This window comes from Ornithorhynchus anatinus, chromosome 2 (assembly GCF_004115215.2).
Source record: "Ornithorhynchus anatinus isolate Pmale09 chromosome 2, mOrnAna1.pri.v4, whole genome shotgun sequence".
In the NCBI taxonomy this organism is placed as follows: Eukaryota; Metazoa; Chordata; class Mammalia; order Monotremata; family Ornithorhynchidae; genus Ornithorhynchus; species Ornithorhynchus anatinus.
Window position 1 is genome coordinate 44,906,419 of NC_041729.1, and position 24,648 is coordinate 44,931,066.

The window sequence follows — 24,648 nt, forward strand, 5'->3', positions numbered from 1 at the left end:
GCACCGGGCTGGGCCTGGGTGAGACGGGGTCAGTGCTGGCAGGGGCAGGGGGAGGGGCCCCCCCAAATTGTACACTCCCTTCCCCCCCGGGCTCTTCCCCGCCGGGCTGCTCCTACCTGCGGCAGTGCCAACATTGGGCCCAGCACTGTGGTCAGCGCCGCTGGGCCGCCCAGCAGGTAGAGAAGCACGTGGCTCAGTGGAAAGAGCAGGGGTTGGGAAGACAGAGGACACGGGTTCAAATCCCGGCTCTGCGCTTGTTAGCTAAGTGACTCTGGGCAAGTCACTTAACTTCTCTGTGGCTCAGTTCCCTCATCTGCAAAATGGGGATGAAGACTGTGAGCCTCACGTGGGACAACCTGATCACCCTGTATCTAACCCAGCACTTAGAACAGTGCTCTGCACTTAGTAAGCACTTAACAAATACCAACCTTATTATCTTCCCCAGCGTTTAGAACAGTGCTTTGCACATAGTAAGCACTTAACAAATGCCATCATCATCATTATTATTATTATTACTCAGGCGGGCTGGGCCCCATTTGGCACAGCAGCCAAGTGGCTGAGCTGGAACTGGAGCCTGGGTTCCCTGCTCCCCGGCCCTGGGCTCTTTTGTTGCAGCAGCACGGCCCAGTGGCTGGAACTGGGGCCTGGGACTCTTAAGGTCATGGGTTCTGATCCTGGCTCTGCCACCCGCCGGCTGTGTGACCCTGGGCTGGTCACTTCACTTCTCTGGGCCAGGTGCCTCATCTGTAAAATGGGGATTAAGACTGGGAGCCCCACGGGAGACGGGAGCCTCTGTCCAACCTGATTTGTTTATAACGATGGCATTTGTTAAAGCGCTTACTTTGTGCCAAGCACTGTTCTAAGCGCTGGGGGAATACAAGGTGATCAGGTTGTCCCTTGGGGGGCTCACAGTCTTCATCCCCATTTTAGAGATGACGTAACTGAGGCACAGAGAAGTTAAGTGACTTGCCCAAAGTCACACAGCTAGCTGACAAGTGGCGGAGCCGGGACTAGAACCCATGACCTCTGACTCCCAAGCCCATACTCTTCCCACCGAGCCACACTGCTTCTCACCACCCCAGTGTTTAGTACATAGTAAGGGCTTAACAAATACCATAAAAAAAAACTGCAAACTGCTCAATAATCGGTTCCAAATGGGTTGTCTCAGGACCCTTTGAGCAAATGTCACACTGAGCAAATGTGAAAGTGAGGCAGGGGTAAGAACATATGGAAAACAGTAAACAATAATGACCTTTCAAAGCACTTACATGTGCAAAGCACAAGGAAAAGGGGAGCACCGGTTGGCACTTCCAAATAATAATAATAATGGTGGTATTTGTTAAGCGCTTACTATGTGCAGCGCACTGTTCTAAGCGCTGGGGTAGATACAGGGTAATCAGGTTGTCCTATGTGAGGCTCACAGTCTTAATCCCCATTTTATAGATGAGGTAACTGAGGCACAGAGAAGTTAAGTGACTTGCCCACAGTCACAGCTGCCAAGTGGTGGAACCAGGATTTGAACCCATGACCTCTGACTCCCAAGTCCAGGTCACCTTCACACCAGGGCACTCATTCTCTAAGTACTTGGTTAGTCCTTAGGGAAGAAGTGAGGTTGACATCTTTAAACTCTGTAGCTTCCCACCTACTTGTAATGTTTTTTAGTGTTCTCCCCAGCTAGACTGTAAATTCCCCGAGGGTAGGGATCGTATCTACTAACCACTGCACTTTCCCAAGTGCTTAGGACAGTGCCCTGCATACAGTAAACACCCAAAAAGTATTGATTGACTGGTAGGGAAAGAAAGCAGATGATCAAGCAAGAAATAGTGGCGTAAACACAGGAAAAACAATTTAACAACAAAAGCAGAGACAGTCTTCAGGCACCTCACTGCTCCAAACAGGTCTTTCCTGGGTCCAAACCACCACCATCTTCACATCCTAACTAGGACATTACATTACCCCAGCAAGGGTGAGTTTTTGATGTAAAGGAGAGAAGGAAGCCCACGCTCATAGCCAAGGCTCTCCCAAGTGCGTAGCGCAGTGCTCTACACATAGTAAATGTTCAATAAATACCACTGATTATATAAGAACCTGGCTCTTGAGAATATACTTGTGGAGACTTGCTCTGGAGCAGTGCCAGCTAGCTATAGTATTTATTGAGCATCTGCTGCAGGCAGAGCACTATAGTAAGCACTGGGATAGAGTACACAGGTGGAAATTAAGAGTCTAGGAACCAACTACACATATGAACCTCAAAGACTGCGGCATCAGGAAAATCATACAAAACACCTTCATAAGATTTGCCCAACCTGACAGCCCAATAAAGGCCAAATGCCAAAGAAGGGAAAGCAGAGAATCACCATAGATGACGCAGTACCTGGTCCAAGAAAACAAAAAATGGACAGAGAATGGGAGGTTCTTTCCAGAGACTGCAATACTTGCATCACTTGAGAACACAATGGCCACAAGGCCAAAAGCTACCTGAGGTGGAAGAAAAGGTTACTACAGCCAACACATTGGCGAAATTGTTCAAAATCAGTTCATCCATGAAAACTGGACCTTTGTGAGGCAACCAGGTAGAAGAACATCCCAGGTTATCATCTCTGCCAGATTCTGCTTCAGCTCAAGCGTGGCATTTGTCAAACTACCACCAAACTTCAGCTCTTTCAAATGATCAGAACTGGAACCACTTAGTTTGGTTCACAGGAGTCAGCATTTTATGCTCAGCACTTGGGGATTTAGAGTCCCAGGATAAAACAACTACATCAACGAAACCTAAAATTATAGCTGTCCCCTCTAGACTGGGAGCTTGTTGTGGGAAGGGAATGTGTCTATCAACTCTGTTAAACTGTACTCTCCCAAGAGCTTAGTATAGTGATCTGCATAGAGTAAGTGTTCAATAAATACCACTGACCGATTGATTGCTAAGATGATGGCCCAGGTAGTGGTTGCCCAAGAGGCCCAAGGTGGCTAGCTACAGCCTGGGAGTGGAAACGTATAGTAAATGTAAGGGGTAGGTGTGGGAGGGAGAGGAAGGAAATGCAGCCCTGCCCTAAACTGCCTAATCTCTGCTCTAGAAATGAATAGCTCTCTCTGGCCTCTTCCTCATTGAGGAGAAAATCATTTTGGTAAGCACTTAGTACAGTGCTCTGAACACAGTAAGCGCTTAATAAATACGACTGAATGATGAACTAAAGGAGCTGAGGATAAGTTCTTAGTGCTGCTTGTAAACGACAACCTCTCTGATCTTTCTCTAGCCACATCTCTCAGTCGACCAATTGATGGTACTTGGTGAATGCTTACCGTGAGCAGAATAATGAATGTTTGGCAAAGAACAACAGACACGATCCCTGTCCACAGGAGCTTACTTCCCCCTCTCCCTTGACCCAAGAAAGAAGAGGGGATGTCTCTGCCTCTTTAAGAGTGAAGAAAATTCTGCCAGAGGGGAAGTGCCCCTCAGGCAAAAAGGTTCAGGGTACTTATTCAGTGTTGACAGAAGAGGAATAACCAGTTCTGAATACAAACTAAAATTGGGGGTGGGTAAAATTCTGTATCTTGGGAGAGCCATACATCTTCATTTTTCAGCATTCCCAGAGGTTTCTCTCTGATCTTCAGATTTAAGTTTACTTTTCGCAAGCTATGTCTTTACCACATTTTAGCTTTTCTAATGGGGGCAATCAAAATCCCAACAGATTTCAATGATGTTCTTCAAATGCCCATTTAAAAGTTGCCAGATTTTCCTGGTGATTTTGCACTCAAACATTTCAAAATCTTGTGGTATGGATTCCTTTTTTTTATGAATATTACAGATCACTGTGTCCAGATTTTCATGGAGTTTCTTGGTTCTGATCAATCAATAGTATTTATTAAGTGTCTACTGTATGCAGAACACCCTACTAAAGGCTTGGGAAGGTGAAGAAGAGGTGAAAGACTGAATCCCCAACTTTAGGGAATTCACAATCTAACAGGAAAGACAGGTCACAAAATAATAAAGGGAAGAAGAAAATGGAAAGATAGTTATCATTCAATCAGTGGTGTTCAGTGATCACTCACTGTGCGCAGAACACTATACTAAGTGCCTAAGTGCATATGTGAGGCGCTTTAATGGTAGATCAATATGTGTGGAAGTATTCTGGTTAGTTGTGAGTGACTAAGTGCTAAAATAAGTGCAAAAGTGCTGAAGTGGTAGTTGAGGGGATATGAACTAAGAAGAAGAAAAATTACTTGTGGGAAAACCAACTGGTGGAGTTGGGATTTCAGGAAGGCTCTGAAGCTGGGATCTGGCAGACTTGAAGGGAGTCCCAGGCAGGAAGAAAGGCAAGAATCAAGGATCAGAAGTTGGAGGGATGAGACTGAGGCACAGTTTAAGAAGAATGAAGAGAGTGAACTGTGAAGTGGAACAAGAGAGTTGATATGAGGGGAAAAGAGCTGGTAGAAAGCTCTAAAGCTAACAATTTGGAGTTTCTGCTTGCTGCAGTAAGGACTGGTAATAATAATAATACATACATACTATGTAGTCCTTGAAAGTTTTGGAGAAGTGGAGAAGGGAGAAATTTAGTCTGCTGAACCAAAAATTGAAAAATTAAAGGCCAGTCAACTTTGCTACTTGTTAATGGATCTGGGTAGACTTCGGCAGTTGGGAATTTCATGCTGAAGAAATTAGAAGGGAATATTTAGTGGAAAAATAAATTCCACAAAGCTAATATTATCTTAAGCAAACAGAAGCAGCAACTGGGGAGACTAATGTATCCTGGTATATCATATAACCAAAGTTGTTTGTTTTCTGATAAAAAAAAAGCCTGACTAGGTTTCCAGTTTTCTCTTTAAAGCTCACAGAATGTTCATACTTGGCCACGTGATAGAGGTTTTAGCACGGTGAAAGCTAATTGGTTTCAGTTTACTGTTTATACTGGTATTACCACCTATCTAAAATTAAATGACTTGGACATAAATGGGAGAAAGAGTTGCCCAACAACAGATAGCTCAAGTCTGAAGGCAGTCTATACACTTCACCCTGCTCAGACTGCCAACTCCCTCCACCCCTTCTCTTCTCCTGGTTCAACAACACTCTGCTAGTGTGCGTTTCCTGTACACCCAATGCACAAGCCTGTTACAATACATATTAATCATCTGAAGGTCAGAGGTGACAAATTTTTCTCAGAATTCCTGTTAAGTATGTTCCATAAGATAACACACTTTACGTTCAGACGATCGACCTTTTCCTTAGAAGGAAACGAAGAATGGCTTGCCCTCCTCCTCAAACTCCTAGCCCATCATCAGAGGCACAGGTTTCCCAATAGGCCCTGACCCAGGGCAGCACATTTAGAAGAGGGGAGGGTGAATGGGCAAATTTTAAGGAAATTAATAAAACCAAGACACTAGATGAATACAAGGTACACTACCCATACGTATTTCCAGTTAGAATTTGAACCATCCAGTCAGAATATTCCATGCTATTTACTGAGCGCTTTCTATGTGCAGAGCACCACACTAAGTGTTTGGGAGAATACAAGAGAGATGGTAGATACGTTCCCTGCCCACAACGAGCTTACAGTCTATATAGTATTTACAATCTATTTAAGCCCACAGAAGTCCAGTAGTCGCAGGATTCCCTGGGTGGCCACAACGGTTGGACAATTGAGTTTGCTCCAGATAGAGGGAGGCCACTGGCGGCAGCTGTGAATACCAGGCACACCTTTGCTGACCTGGAAGAAGCAGGCATACGAATCTAGGTGACACCACAGATGTGTCATGAGTAACATGATATGGCAGCTTTTTATTAAGATCCACCATAGGAGCACATTCCCCTGGGATCCCGGGCATCCACACTTAACTGGCTTTAGAGCTGTTATATGCCAGTCCCTAGTCCCTGGAACCCTCTGAGTCACAAGACTCAGTGGTAGGAGTTGAGGTGAGGATGGAGGTTTAAAACAGAACAAAAATACCTGATGTTAAAGGCATCTGGTGCCATGCCTGAACCAGACGGAGGAGAGACTGACAATCGGAAAAGTTACCGCCACCCTGCCCAGGAGCAGCGAGGTTGTCTAGGGAAGAGAATGCTTAAATGTGTATTGGAAGAAAAAGGTTGAGTAGGACTCTATATGAAAGATAAAAGTCGTAGGAAAAGATGTCATCAGAGAAAGAGGGTCACCAGTATCTAAACGACAATTTCTTTACCAAATTTAAAGAGGCAGTGCACTGTTTAAATTTCAGATGTCAAACACATTTATAATTTCAATTTTATCATTATTAAAAAGTGATTATCATAAGCTTATGCCTGTGAGAGACAAAATGCCTAACCTACCTTCCCCCATCATCCCCACCGTCTTTTTAGTTTCTCTTGCAAACAACTGTTTCAAGTCACCGTTCTACAGGGAGAGAAGGCTTGTGTTACCTGGAGAGTGATAATGTGCTAGGAAATGCTGAGAATTAAGTCACTCCGCACAAAATCCAAAGTGTTTAAATCTAATATCATGCTCATTAAAAATGGTGCAGGCATTAGGAAATCAGCTCAAAACATGCTTCCCTCCAAAGAAAACCTCAAAGAATACCTTCAGAAATGTGAGAAATTTAGTCTTCCCATTTAAGAAAAATGGTTACTTTAGACCCAGCCAACACATGTTGAATTTTCAATCAATCAACTATTCTTTGAGGGCTTACTGTGTGCAGAGCACTACGCTAAGCGACTGGGAGGGTACAATACAATTTCTTGTTTTATAACCTCTTCTAATTTCTTCCAATTTTTCTTCTGGGCCCCTCTCCCACTTGGCTCATTAATTCCTGACTAGACAGTCCTGGTCTCTCTCAAACCAACTCTCCCAGGGTCACCTGGTTTCTCTTTCCCCTAGTCCTGGTACCTTCCTGGCTCCCTGGTCTCTAATTCCCATTCTTCCTCAGGATGCTGGTACCATTTCTTGATCTCTCCCTCCCTCCTTCTCCCCGATAGACCATGTTCACCTCAAAATCTCTTAGAATATACTTGAATTTCCTTGAGTTAAGCACAAGTGCATGTGCACGAATGTGCATGTGTACACGTGCACGTGAGCACAAACACACACCCGCACGCACACAAAAAAGCAATACCTGGGATAGCAGAAGGTAAGGCGATAGTTGTCCAGGAGGAAGGAAGGGGTAGACTTGGTCAGCAGCTCTCCTTGGGTGTGCTGCTTATGGCAACACCAGGCTGAATGGAGTAAAGAGGGTAATCTGCCAGGTTATTGAGGCAAGCTGGGTTTGGTGGGGAAGAGGGAGCAGGGTGGCGGGGGAAGGATGATGACACAGGTCTGGCCACCAGGGCTCTTCCCTGGGCTGTTGGGGTGCTGGGGTAGCCATAGGAGGTCAGGTAGAGAAGGGCCTCTGGTCAAGAGAAAGCATAGCTTTGCAGGTAATGGTAGTAGTTATAATTCTAATAGTAGGAGCATCTTCCTGAGCACCTACTTAATAGTAATTAATAATAATTGAGGTATTTGTTAAGCACTTACTCTGTGCCAGGCACTGTACTAAGCCCTGAGGGTGGATTCAAGCAAATCGGGTAGGACACGGTCCCTGTCCCATGTGGGGCTCACAGTTTCAATCCTCTGTGTACAGATGAGTTAACTGCGGCCCAGAGAAGTTAAGAGACTTGCCCAAGATCACAGAGTAGATACGTGGAGGAGCCGGGATTAGAACCCATGACCTTCCAAGTCCCAGACCTGTGCTCTATCCACCACACCAACACTTGTTGCAATGAACCTAAGAGCTTGTGAAGTACCGAAATTTAAAAGTCACATGTTTCTTGCCCACAGGTTGCTCACATTTTAATAGGGGCTTCATCATCAATCATCATCAATGGCATATTTATTGAGCATTTACTATGTGCAAAGCACTGTACCAAGCACTTGGGAGAGTACAATACAACAGTCGGCAGACGTGTTCCTTGCCCACAATACGCTTACAGTCTAGAGGGGGACACAGACATTAATATAATTTAGGATAGATAATTTAAATTTTCCAATGTAACATGTATATAATTTGATGTTTCAGACAAAAACACTTAATAGAGTAGGTGAGATAAATAATTGAATGAAAATACATACAAAAGATCTTTAAAACGAAGATAATGATCATCTGTCAGGAACCGAGTAAGTCTGGTCTTGCCTAAAGGCAGGGGGATAGACTAGATGATCTTTCACAGTCATAGCCGGGAAAAGGATTCTAATATGGAGAGGGAACACAGAAACAGAGGTTATAAATATATATCTATATTTATTTGGAATATTAAATAGTGTTTTTAAATTACAAGCAATTTATTGAATCACACTATGCATGATCAATATACAGTAGAAATCTTACAATTTAAAAATGTACACAATTTAAAGACAATTTGACCCGAAATTTCATTACTATATTGCCATAAACCTCATATACCTGTATTTAAATTACAGTAGGAAAAACCTCATACCTATGATTTTGTTACACAGTTCCTCATTTACAAATAGAATTAAACATCATATATACATCAGTACCGTCATTAAGTTACACCTACGCCTGTGCAAGTATGAATAACTTACTAAGCCAAACCAATTCTCTGAAGTCATTCAAATTTCTCTGAATATCAGGCTGCTGGTATCACAAATAACTTTCGACACATCCTTATCTTTCACTTTACAACAGACTGTTTTAATTTCAAAGTTTTGAACCACACCCATTAATATTTAAGAATATTGTTTTGGTGATTTAAAGCTGAAATTATTTTGTACACCCTACTCATTTTTTAAGGCTATTTCTCATAAGGCGGATATTTTGATGCCACCCATTACCGAAACCAAACACTCAGATTACAGCATTTTACCCACTTTCAGTTTTTAATGACGTGCTTAGTAGTTTAAAATCAGGAGTGTCTTTCTTTCGGCCAATATTTTCATACACATGCAAAGATTCATTACGATGAACAAACTTACTATTTCAAATACTGATAAAAGTAAAAGATTTGAAAGGCTTTTATAGTGCAGCAGGGATATTCCAGAACTGTTCTTAAACTCAATTCCATTAAAAGAACCATTACTTCTTCTGTAAGTTTACAATATAGAATTTGAACACTACATTCTAAAATCAACCTCCTTGAGGGGCATTCCCCTCGCAGGTATTCCTTTAGCACAAACCTGAAATCAGATTCTCCAAAAAGATCTTTCAATAGCACTTTTAACCAACTTCCATTTCAGGCTGATAATTTAAAGAATCCTAAATATTCACTTTTGTTGCATAATGTTTAGAACAGGTGCTTAAAAACTCACTGCTCGTAGCACGCCATAAAAAAAAAAACTGAATTTGAACAATGAACAACTTGTTGATACTTCCAAAATAGTCACTTGATTAATATTTCTAATCTATTTCGTTAATCCATTTACTATGTATTGCTGAAGGTTTCAAAATAGCTTATTAAATCACAGGTTTAAACATATATTTCTTCTACCTATTCGGTACTACAATCAATTTTATAATAATGCCATCAAATCCCAGCTACATCCAACAATGTAAAAATGTATTTTTGGCAATTATAGAAGTCTTTCAGACCCAGAGATATGGTTTCCTTTGCAGCCCAAAGAAGTTATTGAATAGAAGTTGCTTGGCTAAAATTTTGATCATGATGAAAAATTTACCCTCCAAAAGTTGACCAAAAAAATCCTAGGGTTGTTTTCACGATTTTATATGCTTTGGATCCGTTTGGTCAGATTTACATTAAAAAGGAAAAAAAAACCTCAAGTGGAACAGACCCTCAACGCCTTACCTGATTTGGATCAGTGTTTTAGCTACAGACATTTCTTTTGAAGGGGCACAGCTAAGAATTCCCCCAAAATAAAGAATTATAAGCTGATTAATTCCCCTAGTGCCCAGGAGGATATTTTCTGAAATATATACATGGGATACAACCTGGGATTACATATTCTTGAGTGACTCCTGAAATATTTAGGGTACACACAATATAGTGGGTAAAGAATGCTCATTTATCCTCTGTTTTATTTTCTTTTGGAAATTTAGTGCTACTATAAAAGATACCTGGAAGTAAACAAGAAGTGATACGGCAAGTCACAATATCTATGAAAATATGTATTCACAGACTTTAGAAAATTTGCATTACTGAAGTAGGTTTATCATATTTTCAAGTGTTCAAGCATGCTGATTTTTATGAATTTTTTAACCATGGTATTCAAGCCATGATGGTACATACTATAAAAATATAATAAGAACAGTAAGGCTTTTTGTAATAACGATCAGTGTTTGAAAAGTACTCGCTATACTTGCCATGGAGTTAACTGCAAAACTGTGATCTGCAAATTTTCCCTTTTCATAAATAGCTTCACTGTCAACCCAATCTCTTTATTCAGCACAACAACATGCATCTTGGCAATTGTAAGCTTTTTAAATTTGGAAATTTGAACATCAGGGCTGACCCGTGGCCAACATTAACTTGAAAAGATGAACATGGAATCTGTTTTTAGGTGCTAGGAACAAATACACACACACACACACACACACACACACACACGCACGCACTCAAACCCCTGAAGTAATAAGTTGCTTTCTGATAAATTTCAGTCCTCTCAAAGACAAGTGCTTTAATTAGCAAAAAGCAGCAATAGTTTGGAGCTTAATCCAGCCAGAAATAACCCTAACTTTCATGAGTCCAGGAGTGGGTTCGTAAACATGACCCATCTAATCGAACTCTCATCGGCTCCCCAAAGTTCCCACGCAGCCCAGAACAAAAACTGGAACGTCCTTGGCTGCAAACCCGCGTATTTTGGTGCTCTACAATACTGAGCTAGTGGTTTCTCAAAGTTACAATCTTCCTCCCCCCACTCCCCTTCCTCCACCACCGCACACTGCCCCACGCTGTAGCTGCAAAGTGTATTTCAGAGGCTACAAACAGGCTGCTACGGGTGGAGGTGATAAAGTGAAGCACGCTCGACTCGGGATTGTTCATTCGAAAGACTCAAACGGACACCCGTCGGGGCAAAGCCAGCAGCAATCAATACCCGGGTTCGATTTCCTGGCTAGCTTTAAAGGGCCAGCTTCAGGTCAACGAGGAAAAGCCCACTCTGGGGGAATTTCACAACACGTTTATCAAGCCTCCAACTGAATGACCATCGCTTCGCCATCACAGCATTCAGTACCAATGGCGGTGGAAAAGAAGATCCAGGGATACTGGAAAGGGTCCACCTTAGATCAGCAGGAACTAAGGAATGCTCTGGGAGCAATCTCCGCAGGGAGTCAGGGTTTCAAAGAGCCCTTCCACATCTGCTTTGCTTTTGTCCCGGAGGGCTAAAATCTCCCACCCGGCCACTCCAAAAAGGGGGTCAAAATGGAGCGGCCAAAAGCCCCTCCAACTGGGAGAGAAGTCGGACTTGCTGTAGTCGTGACTTTCAGAGGCGGAAATGAAAAATGGTTTGATTAGGTAAGCCGGAGCGGTATTTCAGACTTCTCAAAAAGATTTCCTATAAAAACATGAAGACTTGTAACATTCAGAATCATGTGCAATTGGAAATGGTACCATATGTACGAGTCTAGCAATTTTAAGGACAGCATAACATCCAGAAAGAATTTCACCTTAACAAGTACCATGCAGAACAAACAAAATGTAAAACAGGAGCAAGACCAGCCAAATATACCACCTTGACTTGCCTTATATTCCTTGAATAATTTAGGATTTCGAGTCTGTACAAAGTCGGGGAATCTGGGAACAATTATCCAGAGTGCAATTACAGAAAGCAAAGTACTGTAATACGTAATAAGTGATTTCTTTCGAAGAATAAATATGATTCACTACTGAGCGACTACCATCCATACACGTTTCAGCGACACGTCCACCTGTTGCACAGACACAATTATATACAATTCTACGGCAAGTGTATGTTCAAATACAATAACCTACGTGGAAAAATATAAAAAGAATATGATACAATCCCATACATAACTAGAAGGCAGTGTAACTGCATAACGAGTTTGTTATAAATAACAGTTACCTGAAGATTTAATACTTCAAGTATTGAAAACAGCTTGCAGAATCACCTCTTCCAAACAAAAAGCAAATTGCACTGATTCAAAGAGACGCATTACCAAGTAAAGTACACATCAAATATCCCAATTTGATGTTCTTTCAGTAGTCACTTTCCTTCCCATTTTTGGAAAGTGGGGTTCTCTTCCCACAGGTTTGCAATGGACCTCTCTGTATACAAGGACGTTTACTGACACTTAACAGCAAAGGCCAGCGTGGACATGCTGCGTTACATGAGCGATTCCAGACGGAATGGGTTTTTACTCATTTAATCTTTTTCTCCATCTTCACTGCTTCCTATAAAGAGAGAGAGGGTCACAAAGGTGGGACATTAATACTTTTTAATGGTTTAATTTGTATATTTAATTCCAACATGAAAATCAAACAACTACTTGGGAACAGAAAGGACTTTAAGCTGACATTACACTATCAGTTAACATTTTCTTCCTTGAAAAACAACAGCTGCCTTACTCTCATACATATGCACATCTGTTTCACTCACACAATAGTTCAATGTCACAGCCTGAGACACTTGTGAAATTAGATATGATCTCTCTACACATCTGTATTTGCAATAAATTACTTGGTAATGGATATTATCTCATCAGGCTTAACAAAAATACAAGCAGGAGTAAATAAAAGCTCTTTATATAACTTGCATTTTATTTTAAAACCAAAGTTCAGGGAAACGTAGGAATCAGTAATATTTACCTTTAAGGGAAGTTATTAAAGAAAGTCATAATGATTATGCAGCAATCCTTACACTTGCTCCCTTTCCTTCAATTCAATGCCATTGTTTGGGTTAATACAGATGCATTAGAGAAAAAACAATATTCTAAGGAGAGAAGCCTCCAATACCCAGTCCATTTACATTATTAACCATATCTTTAGTGATTTTTTTTTTGGCGGGGAGGTGGGAGCCCAGAGCAACTTTGATTTTACAAATTCCTAGAGGGAAGACATTCCATTATTCAGATAATCAAGAAAGGCTACTATTTTGTGCCTTTTAAAAAAGCAGATAAAATGTGGTTTGCTGCAAGGATTTAGTGCAATTCCTAGTGAACTGTCCTAGAGATGAAGGCTGGAAACCCTGGCGATCTAGTCCTCCTGGTCTAGTCCTAGTACAGAGATGGTCAGAATTGGAGCATAGGGGTTATGTCTGTTTTCCTTACCTCCTTGTTCAATATCTGAGTCAGTAAGATGTGTGAGAGAAAGACTTGCAATATTGGCAGGTGAAATCGAGAATCTGGAATATGGAGATGCATTTGACCAACTTGGTTCCAGACTCCTGGATGGGGGTGGAGGAGAGAAGTATTTTGATGGCTGAAGAGAGGGCCGGGAGCTAATGAGACTGTTTGCTGCTTTTCCCATAAAGGGATCTGGAGAAGAGAAGTCGTCATCCCATTCAAAACCACCACCTAAAAAACAAAACAAACAACAAAAATCCCCACAGAGTCAATGTACACAAAAATAAAATTAAACCACTCAAAAGTCTTTATCATTTCATCTTCACCAACTAGGAAGATCTATGAAAATCAAATTGAAGTGATTCATACACAGAATCAACTTAATCTCTAAATACCTTCTTCATCAGTTGAACTCTCCGAATTTGTAAATCTGCTCAAGAAATGAGGCCCTGAAGTCGGGATAGCATCTCCTTTGTTTGCCTCTGCTCCACCGTGTCCCAACTCTTTGGTTGGAGTTTCCTAAGAAACCAAATAGAAATTCCAATGACCTGATACATGAGAATTAGTCAAATTGCTCATTTTAACCCTTAGTTTAATCACAGTTTGAACTCTAAACTATGCAATCTTTATTTCACACAAACAGCTGTTACCATTAAACAGAATGAAGCATGATTCTGCAGAAAGATAAACTTTATTTTGAAGTATTTTAAAGTGAAATACTTTGAAATAGTACGGTTCTAGGTGCAATAAATGAAAAGTGGATGTTTGAGGTTGGCTTGTTCTTAGTTCACTTGTCAGACTAATTGATGCTCTAGTAAATTTGCTGGCAATAGCTATCTTCTGTCATACTCTTATGATGCCAATCACAGCAGCTAATCTGAATCTTTACTATCCAGAACAAAACTCAGAGTTCATTTCGATTATATTGTGAACAGCAGAACTGACTGGATGTGATGTGCTTTATTAATAGTGAGTAAACATCATCACTTATCCAATGTGTCCTCATAATACTATGTACCATTTTAGGACAAAGAACTAGATAATAAATGTCACAATGCACAGGCTGAATACAGGAGATTAAACTAATGAAAGAAAGTTTCTAATCTTCTATGAATAAACCAGGTCTGTAACCAGACAGTAAAAAGCATTATTTGATGTTTAATGAACAAAACTAAAATGATACAGTGCTATGCAACCTGTGGCTGATACTCTCTGTTGGCTGACCAGACACTTATTGAAAACTGCAAATTGTTCAGCCTTTATTTCAAACTGAAAATATCAAAAATTGATCTTTTAAAACAGCTGAAGATTCACTTAAGATACACTACTCAGGTTAATGTATTCAGCAACTCCCAGAGAAAGCAATATCTCCCATAAACCTTTTTATCACCCTGTGTATCAATAAATGGAAAGAATGTTATTGCCTTTTGCTTCTGACATTTCTACTCTCATATATTTAACTTCAGATATTATTATTAATAATAATAATTATGGCATTTGTTAAGCACTTACTACATGCCAAGCACTGTTCTAAGCACTGGGGTAGATACAAGGTAATCAGGCTGTCCCACGTGGGGCTCAGACTGAATCCATGTTTTACAGATGAAGTGCCTGAGGCACAGAGAAGTGACAAGTGGCAGTGATTAGAACCTACGCCCTCAGACTCCCAAGCCCATGCTCTTGCACCTAGGCCATGCTGCTTCTACTTGGTGGATTTCTGAGTAATGAAACTGCACCAACTATTACAGACTTTTAAACTTCCTCCTTGAACCCCTAGTGTCCCCACCTCCCCCAATTCTACCTCCTCCCAATGATCTTGCCAACTGCTTTGCTAACAAAAATGGAAACCATCAGGTGTGCACGCTCCTAAATCTCCACACCTTCCTACCTAACCCTTACCCTCCCAACTACCTTCTCGTTCTTCACAGTCCATTTCTCAAGAGTAGATCTCCCTCCTGCATTGATTGATAACCCATTCCTCTCCTCATCAAGCAGAAACTCCTGACCATTATTTTTAAGACAGTCGACTCTCCCTACTAGTTACCTTCAATCCTCTCCCACTATACCACAGGTTGCAAGCATCACTCCTATTAAGCCAATCTACTCACTGGGCAACGTTCTCATCTCCCTTGCCATTGACCTCTTGCTCATGTCCTTCTGCCTGGAAACTCCTCCCCGTTCAAATCCAGCAGACCACTGCTCTTCCCATCTTCCAAGTCCTTCTGAAATCACATCTCCTCCAGGAGGCCCTTCTCTGATTAATCTGTCATCCTCCTCACCCTCCTACTTCAGCACTTCCAAGTCACCGAGCACTTGGGTGATCATTTATTGATACTCAGGGTGATATAAGGTCGCCGACCCCCTAGTAGCACTTATGTACATCCCCCTACCCTGTAATCTATTTTAGTGTTTGCTTCCCCAACTAAATTGTAAACTCCTTCAGGGAAGGGAATATGCCTATTAACTCTATTGTACTCCCCCAAGGCCTTTGCACAACGCTTCGCACAAGGTAAGGGCTCAATAAATACTGATGATCAACTGATATCACCCAGGATTTTTGCATAGTGAGGATATGTAAATTTCACTTAGGATTATGTCAACAGTTAAAAGTTCAGTCTTAAATAAGAGGACCAAAAGCTAGGAATCGCAGGTGAGTCATCCTCCTGCTTTGAAACGATATAAAGTTGATCAGTTGGTCAAACAGGAAAGGAAATTACTTGGCCAGGCAAAATAGAGGAATAAGGAGCAGTATACTGTGCAAATAGTTCCACCTATGGCTGCTTGTCTCACGGCTCAGCTGTGAATCCTGCCAAAGAGAATCTTCAGCACTTCTATTTTTAACACTTCACTGAGAATATTTACTTTTGGTTCAAATTCCCCAAAGTAACGGTATTTCATTAGGCTGCCCACTGTGGACTAAAGGTGTCCTTTTTTTATGGCACCACATTTGGTGATGAAGTGCTTCTGAGTATTTTGGGTGGTTTTGTTTTGTAATTGGGCTCAAAGTTCATCCCAAGGGAAAAGATTAGGCACCAGTTCTAGAATTACAACCCAGATTTCCCAGTACACCTATTTCATCAATCAATCAATCACATTCATTGAGTGCTTATTGCAGAGCATTGTACTAAGCAATCAGCCTAAATCCTGTCCTAAGAGGCTCTACCTGAGTCTGAGGCTGAAATAAGCATTCAAAATGAAATGCAACTGAAGCAAAATCAGAAGTCCCCCCCCTAAACAAATTAAAAGCAGCATTTTGTGAATTTGGGTGAGAGGAGGTTAACCAAGGATACCTGATCAAACAGATAGACTGTAACATCATCAAAGAACGTCACTGCCTTTCTGTCTTTTTCACAGTCATCAGGCTGCTTCTCAGGAGTGGTTGGTTTGGGAAGTTTCAGTAAACTCCGTAAGTGTTTCCCGTCGTCATTATCGCAGAGAATCACCGGCACCGGGTGAACCGTTTCATCTTCAGACTCGGAGCTGAGGCTGTGAAGGTGGAAAGCTCTTAGATCGTCATCAGAATCATCACTGTTTTCATCTTCTTCATCCGCATCAATACCATCCTCTGATATATCGAGTATTCCCGCAACGCCAAGTTTCCCAAGGTATTTTCCTTCCACATCTGGCTCCTTCAGCTTAGGCCCCTCTGGATGATGGCACTGAAAAGATTTATCCCCTGCAGAGTCTGCTGCTGCAAGGGAGGCATTTTCTGGAAGAGAAGGGTCATCGACCTGAAGGGTGGACCTCATGTATTCCAACAGCTCATTTGTGTTGGTGCCTGTGGAAGTGAGGTTGCTCTGATAATCATCTTGCACCTCTGTTTCTTCATTATAGCTACATTCAGAGTTTGTCACCGGCACAGGAGAACTTTCATCTTCTTGATCGGCAGCAGGAACCTGGGAGGGAAGAGGTGTTGCTTGCTCTGAGTCCAACCTCTCCCAACCAGGTTGCTTTGGCTGGTTCCTGATGTCTTCCAAACAACTATCCTTGGCCTCGATACTTTGCTCTGGGGCTGACGGACCGCTACACGGCCGATCTTTTGTTAACGGCAGGCTTGATGCGGCTGTGACGTCTTCTGATTTCTTATCGGGCTCAGAATCATTATCTGAAAAATAAGCTGAGTCCCGATACGAAGTCTGAGTAGTGCTGACAAAAGCCTTGGAGGTTGTTTCTAAACCCGTGCTGCTGTCTGTTTCGTCTGAAACAACGATAATCGGATTGGGAGGCAGAGAACTAGCACTGCTGTCATCAGCACCAGCTTGGGGAGCATCTGGGTTTGAAGCATCATCATCAGCAGCGGGATGTGAAGTCCATTCGGGAGACTCCAAGTTCTCTGTTTCATAGCCACTATCGGCAGGTTTATCGGGTGGCACCAGTTTCTGAGGACTTTGAGTCCCCAAGCTATCTAAGATCCCGTGGGCGTCTTCTGAATCCAGAGAGTCTGGAGTTTCTGCAGCCTGTTCCAGGGTCTGACTGGGCATCAATAAGCTGTCCTCTAGCACGCTGTCTTGGCTTGCCGAGTCTGAAGAGAGGACAGATGTCACACCTTCCTCTTTGGAAGCCTCTCTACAATTAGGCAGATCTGAAGTCCCTGCATCAGATTGTCTCTCTAGTAAACATCCAACATGGTGGTCTCCTAAAGGGGACTTGCTTTGCAAACCACAGTTCTCTCCTTCCTGAAGACATTCCTCCTCACCCAGACTAATTTCACCTAGGGTGATGGCCTCATTTTGGATTTTTGAAAGGTCATCTTCAGATTTAGGGGCCTTATCATGTAACACATCCACCACATCTTGGGTTTTGGCATCACTGGAAACAATGTCAATAGGGTCCATCTGAGTGCCTGCATTTCTTTCTTGGGAGAGGTCAACATCAAGGGTGTTGATTCCCAAAGCCAAAGGTTTTGTTTCATCTTGAAACAGGGACATGCTTTGACATGAGTCTTGAGGCTTCTCTTCCATTTCCGATGAGATAGAAGACATCTGTGTTTCTGGAGAAGACTGCAATAGGACACCTGAACTTTTATCTTCAGTGACGCTGTACTCATCCTTACTTGTACCTTTTAAATGATCCTGGAACAAAGAGAAGATTGGTGCACTTTCAGCCAAATTAAGCTGGTTGTCTGAAGAATTCCTATATGGAACATCCAATATATTGTGAGCCAAACTTGCATTTTCTAATTCTTCTTGGAGACTACTTGCATGGTCTTTACTAGATAACGTGCCCTTTAATAAGTTCTTCTCTTGAAGAAACAAAAAATTTTCAGATAACTCTCTGACCTTCAAAGAGTCAAAGTCATCCTGGTAGACAAGGGACTCAGGTAAGCAAACAGCCTCATGGTCAAAAAACTGACGAGAATTCTCTTTCTCAAAGCAGCCAGCGACTCCTGACTCTTTGGACATATCAAAGCCTGAGCTTAAAATTGTCGGTTTAAATTCGGCATGGATACCATTTAGCTCTGTTAAATCAAATATTTTTCTGTGACTGGGCAAATCCTCTGATTTATCAAGATCATTAAATATATTATTGAAAGGGCTTTCAGGGTCACTGGCAAGGTGGAAGTCCTCTGGTACACTAGAGTCTTTGCAATCAACATTGTAGTGGAAAAACTCTCCCTCTGAATTGGACTCCTCAGCATCAAGATCCCTGAGCAGCGAAAATTGCGAACTCTTTTCGTGAAGAGCTTCTGAACTGTCCACTTCTGTTGTGAGAATTGCAGACCGGTTATCGAGGTCCAAGCTACCACCGCTTTTTTCTTCTAACTGGATGTAGTAATCACTTCCAACAGAAAGCTTGTGGGCATCAAAAACAGGGACCACCCCAGGTGCCTTAAGTGGTACTTGCTGGCCACTTTCATCCTGTTTTCCTGGTCCAGGCTCTGAGAGTGAACTTTCAAAGACATCCACAGGAAAGAAGATGCTTGTATAAGACATGGCCTCATCGGGGTTGACCTGATTACATTCATCGAAGTGATCCTGCTTAGCAGCCTCCCAAACGTACTCAAAGCTGAGGCCCTGACTAGTTTCAGTTACCGTGAGAACCTCTTCCATTTCACGACCGAGTCTATCGCCCGTAAAATGGTCAAGGATAGGAAATGCAGCATTATTTGAAGACTCCCTGTTACTTAGGTTTGGTTTAAGAGCATTCCACTGCTGCTCAAAATCAACTTCGGGGTCCCTTTGGCTTTGCATACGGAGATAAGTTAGTAGCCTGTGTACTTCCTCTGCTGTTGGTCTCTTGTCTGGGAGGAGCCAGCAGAACTGTAAAACTTCATACCTGAGACACACAAAAGGGGATATTTTATAAGCAGATAACTCAAGTTTTACAATACCCTCTACACCCCCTCATAAAACACCTTAGGAGCTTCTGCTCTTCCTATTTCGATATCAAAGTAGCTCACCTCTCAGTCAAAACATTATGGGGGAGGACGGGTGTAGAACCTTGTCCACTGAACTTTGATATTTATGGGATCACAGTTCACGGGGTGTGTCGGCAATCATTTTGGTTCCTTCACTGTTGGTTCTTTTGCATGTTTACCCAAGTAGCCATCATTTGCCATGAAAAACAAGAGGAGGCTTCCAGAAAAGAAATCCAAGTAATAGGAAACTAAAATGATTGCTCTGGCTTTTCATAAACCCAGGCCCCTCATTTTAACTGGAGTTCACTCTCTACACTTAACCACAGCTCCTCTGCAGTAAAAATGTCAGCAGGCAGTTGATTCAGAAGAGCTTGTACCTGAATCTTACATTTCTAGAATAACTACAAATGAATCCACCATGGACAGATACATCCACATTTGATTATTGGGCTAGTCTCCTATCACTCTAGTCTCCTGGTTCGCTTTATGTAAAACTACTGATGGAACATTGTTTTTAAGAAAAAGGTACGTGGGGTGGCCAAAAATTGGACAGTGAAGTCCAATGTGAGAAAGATAGTCCCCGAGATCAAGAAACAAATGATCAAGGGTTTGACTGAGCAAAATCAAAATTTTCAACTACAGAGGCATGGTCTGGAAAAGGAAAAGGAAGGAAAGTGAAAGAAAACCACAAGCCCCAATGAAGTTGTCAATTATAACTCTAAGCCAAATGATATTATAGAAGGTAAATGGTGTTTTTTTTATAGCACATGAACATAGGTGTTGGAAATACTTTTATTTCAGCTTTCAAGAAATAAAAACATAACTACATCTTTAATACTTTTCAAAAAACACCCTGTTAGGTTTGAAAAATGTTCACAAAGTAGTTTGAATTTTTGGTTGCCCTTAAAACCAAAACTTTAATACACATGTAAAGATTTACTTTCATGACACTATTACTTTCAAAATTACAGAGATAAAGACTCAATTGGTGGACTCCCCTAAGGAAATCACATCTTTTAAAACAAAATAAAAGTTACCATCTGTCAGAATAAGGCTGCTCCAGTTGTGGTTTGAGGAGTTTTGTGTCCCTCTCTTTTATGACCCGATTTAGGACTTCTCCATTTGTCAGGTGAGAATAAGGTTGAGCAGCATTATCAAAAAGTTCCCAAAGCGTCACACCCAGGGACCTGGAAGAGAAATTCATGAGTTATTCAATAAGGTTGTCACTAGACTATACGCTCCTCGTGGGCAGGAATCATGTCTGCCCCAAGTGTATTCTCCAAAGTGCTTAGTATAGTGCTCTGCAAACAGTAAGCGCTCAAAATTGATGGATTAGTCAAGGACTTTTTGTCTTTTATCTGCATATTTTCTGCAAAATAGAGATAGCGGATTTTCCAGCCGTGGTTCAACATTTCTAGGTTCACCTGCTCTTGGTATCTATAGGTTCACAGGAGAGTTAAATGCCAACCCTGGAGCTACTGAGCATGCATTATGATTTTAATTTCCTGAGGGGAAAACAGGTAAGAAATTTTGTAATTTATTGTAAAGTGTGCATGCACACACACAAGAATGTGACTTCAATCGATACTACTTATTAAGCACTTACTGTGTGCAGAGCACCACTACACACTAGAGGATCCTCTAGAACGTGTAATGTTAAAAGCAAAGAAAAAAATGAGATGTGGGAGGGGAGGGCAAAAATAAACACTTTTACTTTTTACCAACAATCTGATTCCTACAAGAGAAACTTTATTAGCCTAGAGGGAGCAATTACTAATAATCCACTGCAAAATTTGTTGCTGGATTTTGTTGCTTTTTTTTTCAAAGAGATATGTTTTATTAAGGTCATGACTAGCTTGGTACATTATAAGAGCACTATTGCAAATAGAGATATGAATGAGCATACCAATTAAAACTGATGTCAAAAAGTAACCATTTCTCTAATCCTCCCAAATACCCAGTTGCCAGCATAAGCTTGTCAGCTGTGTGACTTTGGGCAAGTCACTTAACTTCTCGGTGTCTCAGTTACCTCATCTGTAAAATGGGGATTAAGACTGTGAGCCCCACGTGGGACAACCTGAATCCCTTGTGTCTACCCCAGTGCTTAGAAGAGTGCTCGGCACATAGTAAGCGCTTAACAAATACTAACATTATTATTAAGATGGCATTTACTAGATATATCTGAAAAAAAAACCAACTACCTGGTAAAAACTTTACCAGCATCTCATTATGCAGGAAACCCCCTTTCTTTGGAAAGAAGCCTTGAGTCATCATTATCTTACTTCTCTGTGCCTTTCTCTCCTCTCCCACTTCTTCCAAGCTCCACATAGGCTTGTTGGCTAAGCAAACCCTCTTTAGCCTACAGTGAAATACCTTCCCCTCCACTCTAATTTTGTGATTGGGAGGAAGTATGCAGTAGCCTGTTCTTTCAATTTTTCCAGAAAACAGTGGATCTCGCTCAGACTGGTAATACTGGCTTTCTGAAATGAATACTAAGTACAATATTGAAATCTTAATGCCTTAAACTTGTAGGCTTAAGCTCTTAATTTTTTCTCATGTAAAACACAGATAGCATTCCTCTCTAGGAACCAAAATTGCTAGATGGCCTAACAAATTTTGAGAGCCTGTAACTGAAACATCTAGAAAGAGTGAACTGGACCCTGATCAGCAGTGTGGGCCAGTGGAAAGAGCATCATGATGACGATGATGGTATTTATTAAGCGCTTACTATGTAACAAGACGTGTTCTAAGCACTGGGGTAGATACAAGTTAATCAAGTTGGATACAGTCCTTTGTCCTATATGGGGCTCACATGCTTAATCCCCATTTTACGGAAAAGGGAACTGAGGCCCAGAGAAGTTATGTAACTTGCCCAAAGGTCACACAGCAGACATGTGGTAGAGCCGGAATTAGAACTCAGGTCCTTCTGACTCCCAGGCCTGTGCACTTTCCACTAAGCCACGGGCCTAGGATTCAGAGAGCCTGGGTTCTAACCTGCTGTATGACCCTGGGCGAGTCACTTTAACTTCTCAATGCCTCAGTTTCCTCATCTGCTCCCTCTGAGTTAGACTGTGAGCTGCATGAGGGTCAGAGACTGTGTTCAATTTGGTGATAGTCTATCTACCCCAGTGCCCAGTATGTGCTTGCAAATCCTGAACAAGCACCCTAATTATCACTACTGCATCCTTACCTTCATGAAAAGAATTCATATAATAATCAAACCCACTCATGTTTTTACTTCTGCAAAATACCCTCATTTCACCTTACAGTGACAAGCACTCCGAGAAATAGAGAACTTATACAAAAACCATAGAGAGTGAACTGAATATTTCTACTCAAGTAGAGAGTTCAGTAGGTATTATTCATACACTCATTCTTTACATGGCCACTCTCTTTTCAAGAGACTATAAAGAATGCCAGATCTCAGGCTTCTTGCAAATTAAAAAATGTACAAGTTGAAGGAGACATAACTAAAAAGAGCTACATACCAGATGTTACTGTATTTGGTTTGATCTGCTGTTAGCAGTCTGTCTTGGAAGCTAGTCACCAGTTCTGGTGCAGTCCATCGAAGAGGGAAAACCTTTTTATCTTCTGTTTCAATATAATCCTCCTAGTGTGGCAGGATGCCAAAGAAAGGTTTATATTTGAGTGTGCACATTTATTCCTATATTGAAATATACACACACACACAAATGCTTGTAACACAGCAAAGGGGAATATAAAGAAAAACTTAGTGTTTTAGTTTGTCATCATGAGGCAGAAAGGTGGCTATGAGCTTCTCTGAAGCTACATATCTTTTGTTCTTTAAATTGACTACTTAAGCAGTGAATGAATGCTCTCTGCAGTTTTTCTTCCTGAAAAATGAGGTTGCACTGTGTCTTTGTTCAGACCCATAAAGAACAAAAGAATATTCTACAAACATGTCAGTATGGAAAGCTAAACTTATGGATGGTGCTGAACAGCCTCAACTCTACAAAACTTCAATTGTAGTCCTTTCTCTATAACGAACAATTTATTTTTAAAGATAAATGACTCATACTAACGTTAAGCTGCAATTTTATGGCTACATAAAGGAAGCATTTTTAATTACTAAACCATTCCCAAATTAATTACTATTTAGGATGTTAGTTTATTTAAAGTGAGACAATAAAAAAATGCAAGGACTCCAATAATTTGGTCTCCTCATCAAAACACAGCATACATCTCAAATACAAAATACTACTTTGTTCACCAATGGGAAATATCAATTGTTTGATGATGTGATTAATTTTCAAAAAGGCACATGATTTGCTAGAACATAAGATTATTGTAGACTCATTAGAAGTTATTTCCATTTCATTAGCTTCATAATCACTTCTTAAAATTCTCATCTATCACAACACTCTAACAGGTTACACCAATTTGGTTTTGGTTGGTTAAAGCAATGCACGCTAGGTGAAGGAAATGGCGTCAAAATCTCTACCTTACCTTGTACCTGCTGAATCCGATTCCATAATCTCCCACTTTCACATTTAAATCAGATGTAAGAAAACAATTCCGTAGGGCCAAGTCACTGAAAAACAAAGAGGGAGAGTTTCAGGAATGAAAAGCAGAGGCGATTGAGCAAAAAAGCAAGAGGGCCAGTTCTTCAGTAAAGAAATCAATAAATAGCTAATACGGATGTATTGAATAATGAAATTCAGCCTAAGCAGCATTACACTAACACGCATTTATTAAACACCATCATTATTATTAGAAGCAGCGTGGCTTAGTGGTAAGCGCCTGGACTTGGGAGTCAGAAGCTGTGGGTTCTAATCCAGACTCTGCCACTTGTCAGCTGTGTGACTTTGGGCAAGTCACTTAACTTCTCTGTTCCTCCGTTACCTCATCTGTAAAATGGGGATTAAGACTGTGAGCCCCACAAGGAACAACCTGATTACCTTGTATCTACCCCAGAGCCATAGTAAGCACTTAACAAATATTATTATTACTATTATTCACTACTACTCCTCTGGACCTCACTAGGCACGAGCACGTCCCTTGACCCCCAGCTCGGAGCCATCCTCCCGCCTGTTTCAGCCCAACACGACCATGTC

General features: G+C 41.4%; 1 protein-coding gene across 1 annotated transcript in view; it reads right to left on the reverse strand.

Annotated features, from left to right (window-relative positions):
- Positions 1 to 8,217: 8,217 nt before the first annotated feature.
- Positions 8,218 to 24,648, reverse strand: part of LMTK2 (lemur tyrosine kinase 2) — an 85,163-nt gene continuing 68,732 nt past the window's right edge. Inside the window, exons 8-14 of the mRNA XM_029049866.2 lie at positions 24,041 to 24,125; positions 23,062 to 23,183; positions 20,611 to 20,760; positions 16,506 to 19,491; positions 13,611 to 13,734; positions 13,201 to 13,446; positions 8,218 to 12,325 (exon numbers count right to left, since the gene is read on the reverse strand). Coding sequence (XP_028905699.1) covers positions 12,297 to 12,325; positions 13,201 to 13,446; positions 13,611 to 13,734; positions 16,506 to 19,491; positions 20,611 to 20,760; positions 23,062 to 23,183; positions 24,041 to 24,125 — 3,742 coding nt within the window. The 3' untranslated portion in view covers positions 8,218 to 12,296. The remainder of the gene's footprint in view (positions 12,326 to 13,200; positions 13,447 to 13,610; positions 13,735 to 16,505; positions 19,492 to 20,610; positions 20,761 to 23,061; positions 23,184 to 24,040; positions 24,126 to 24,648) is intronic.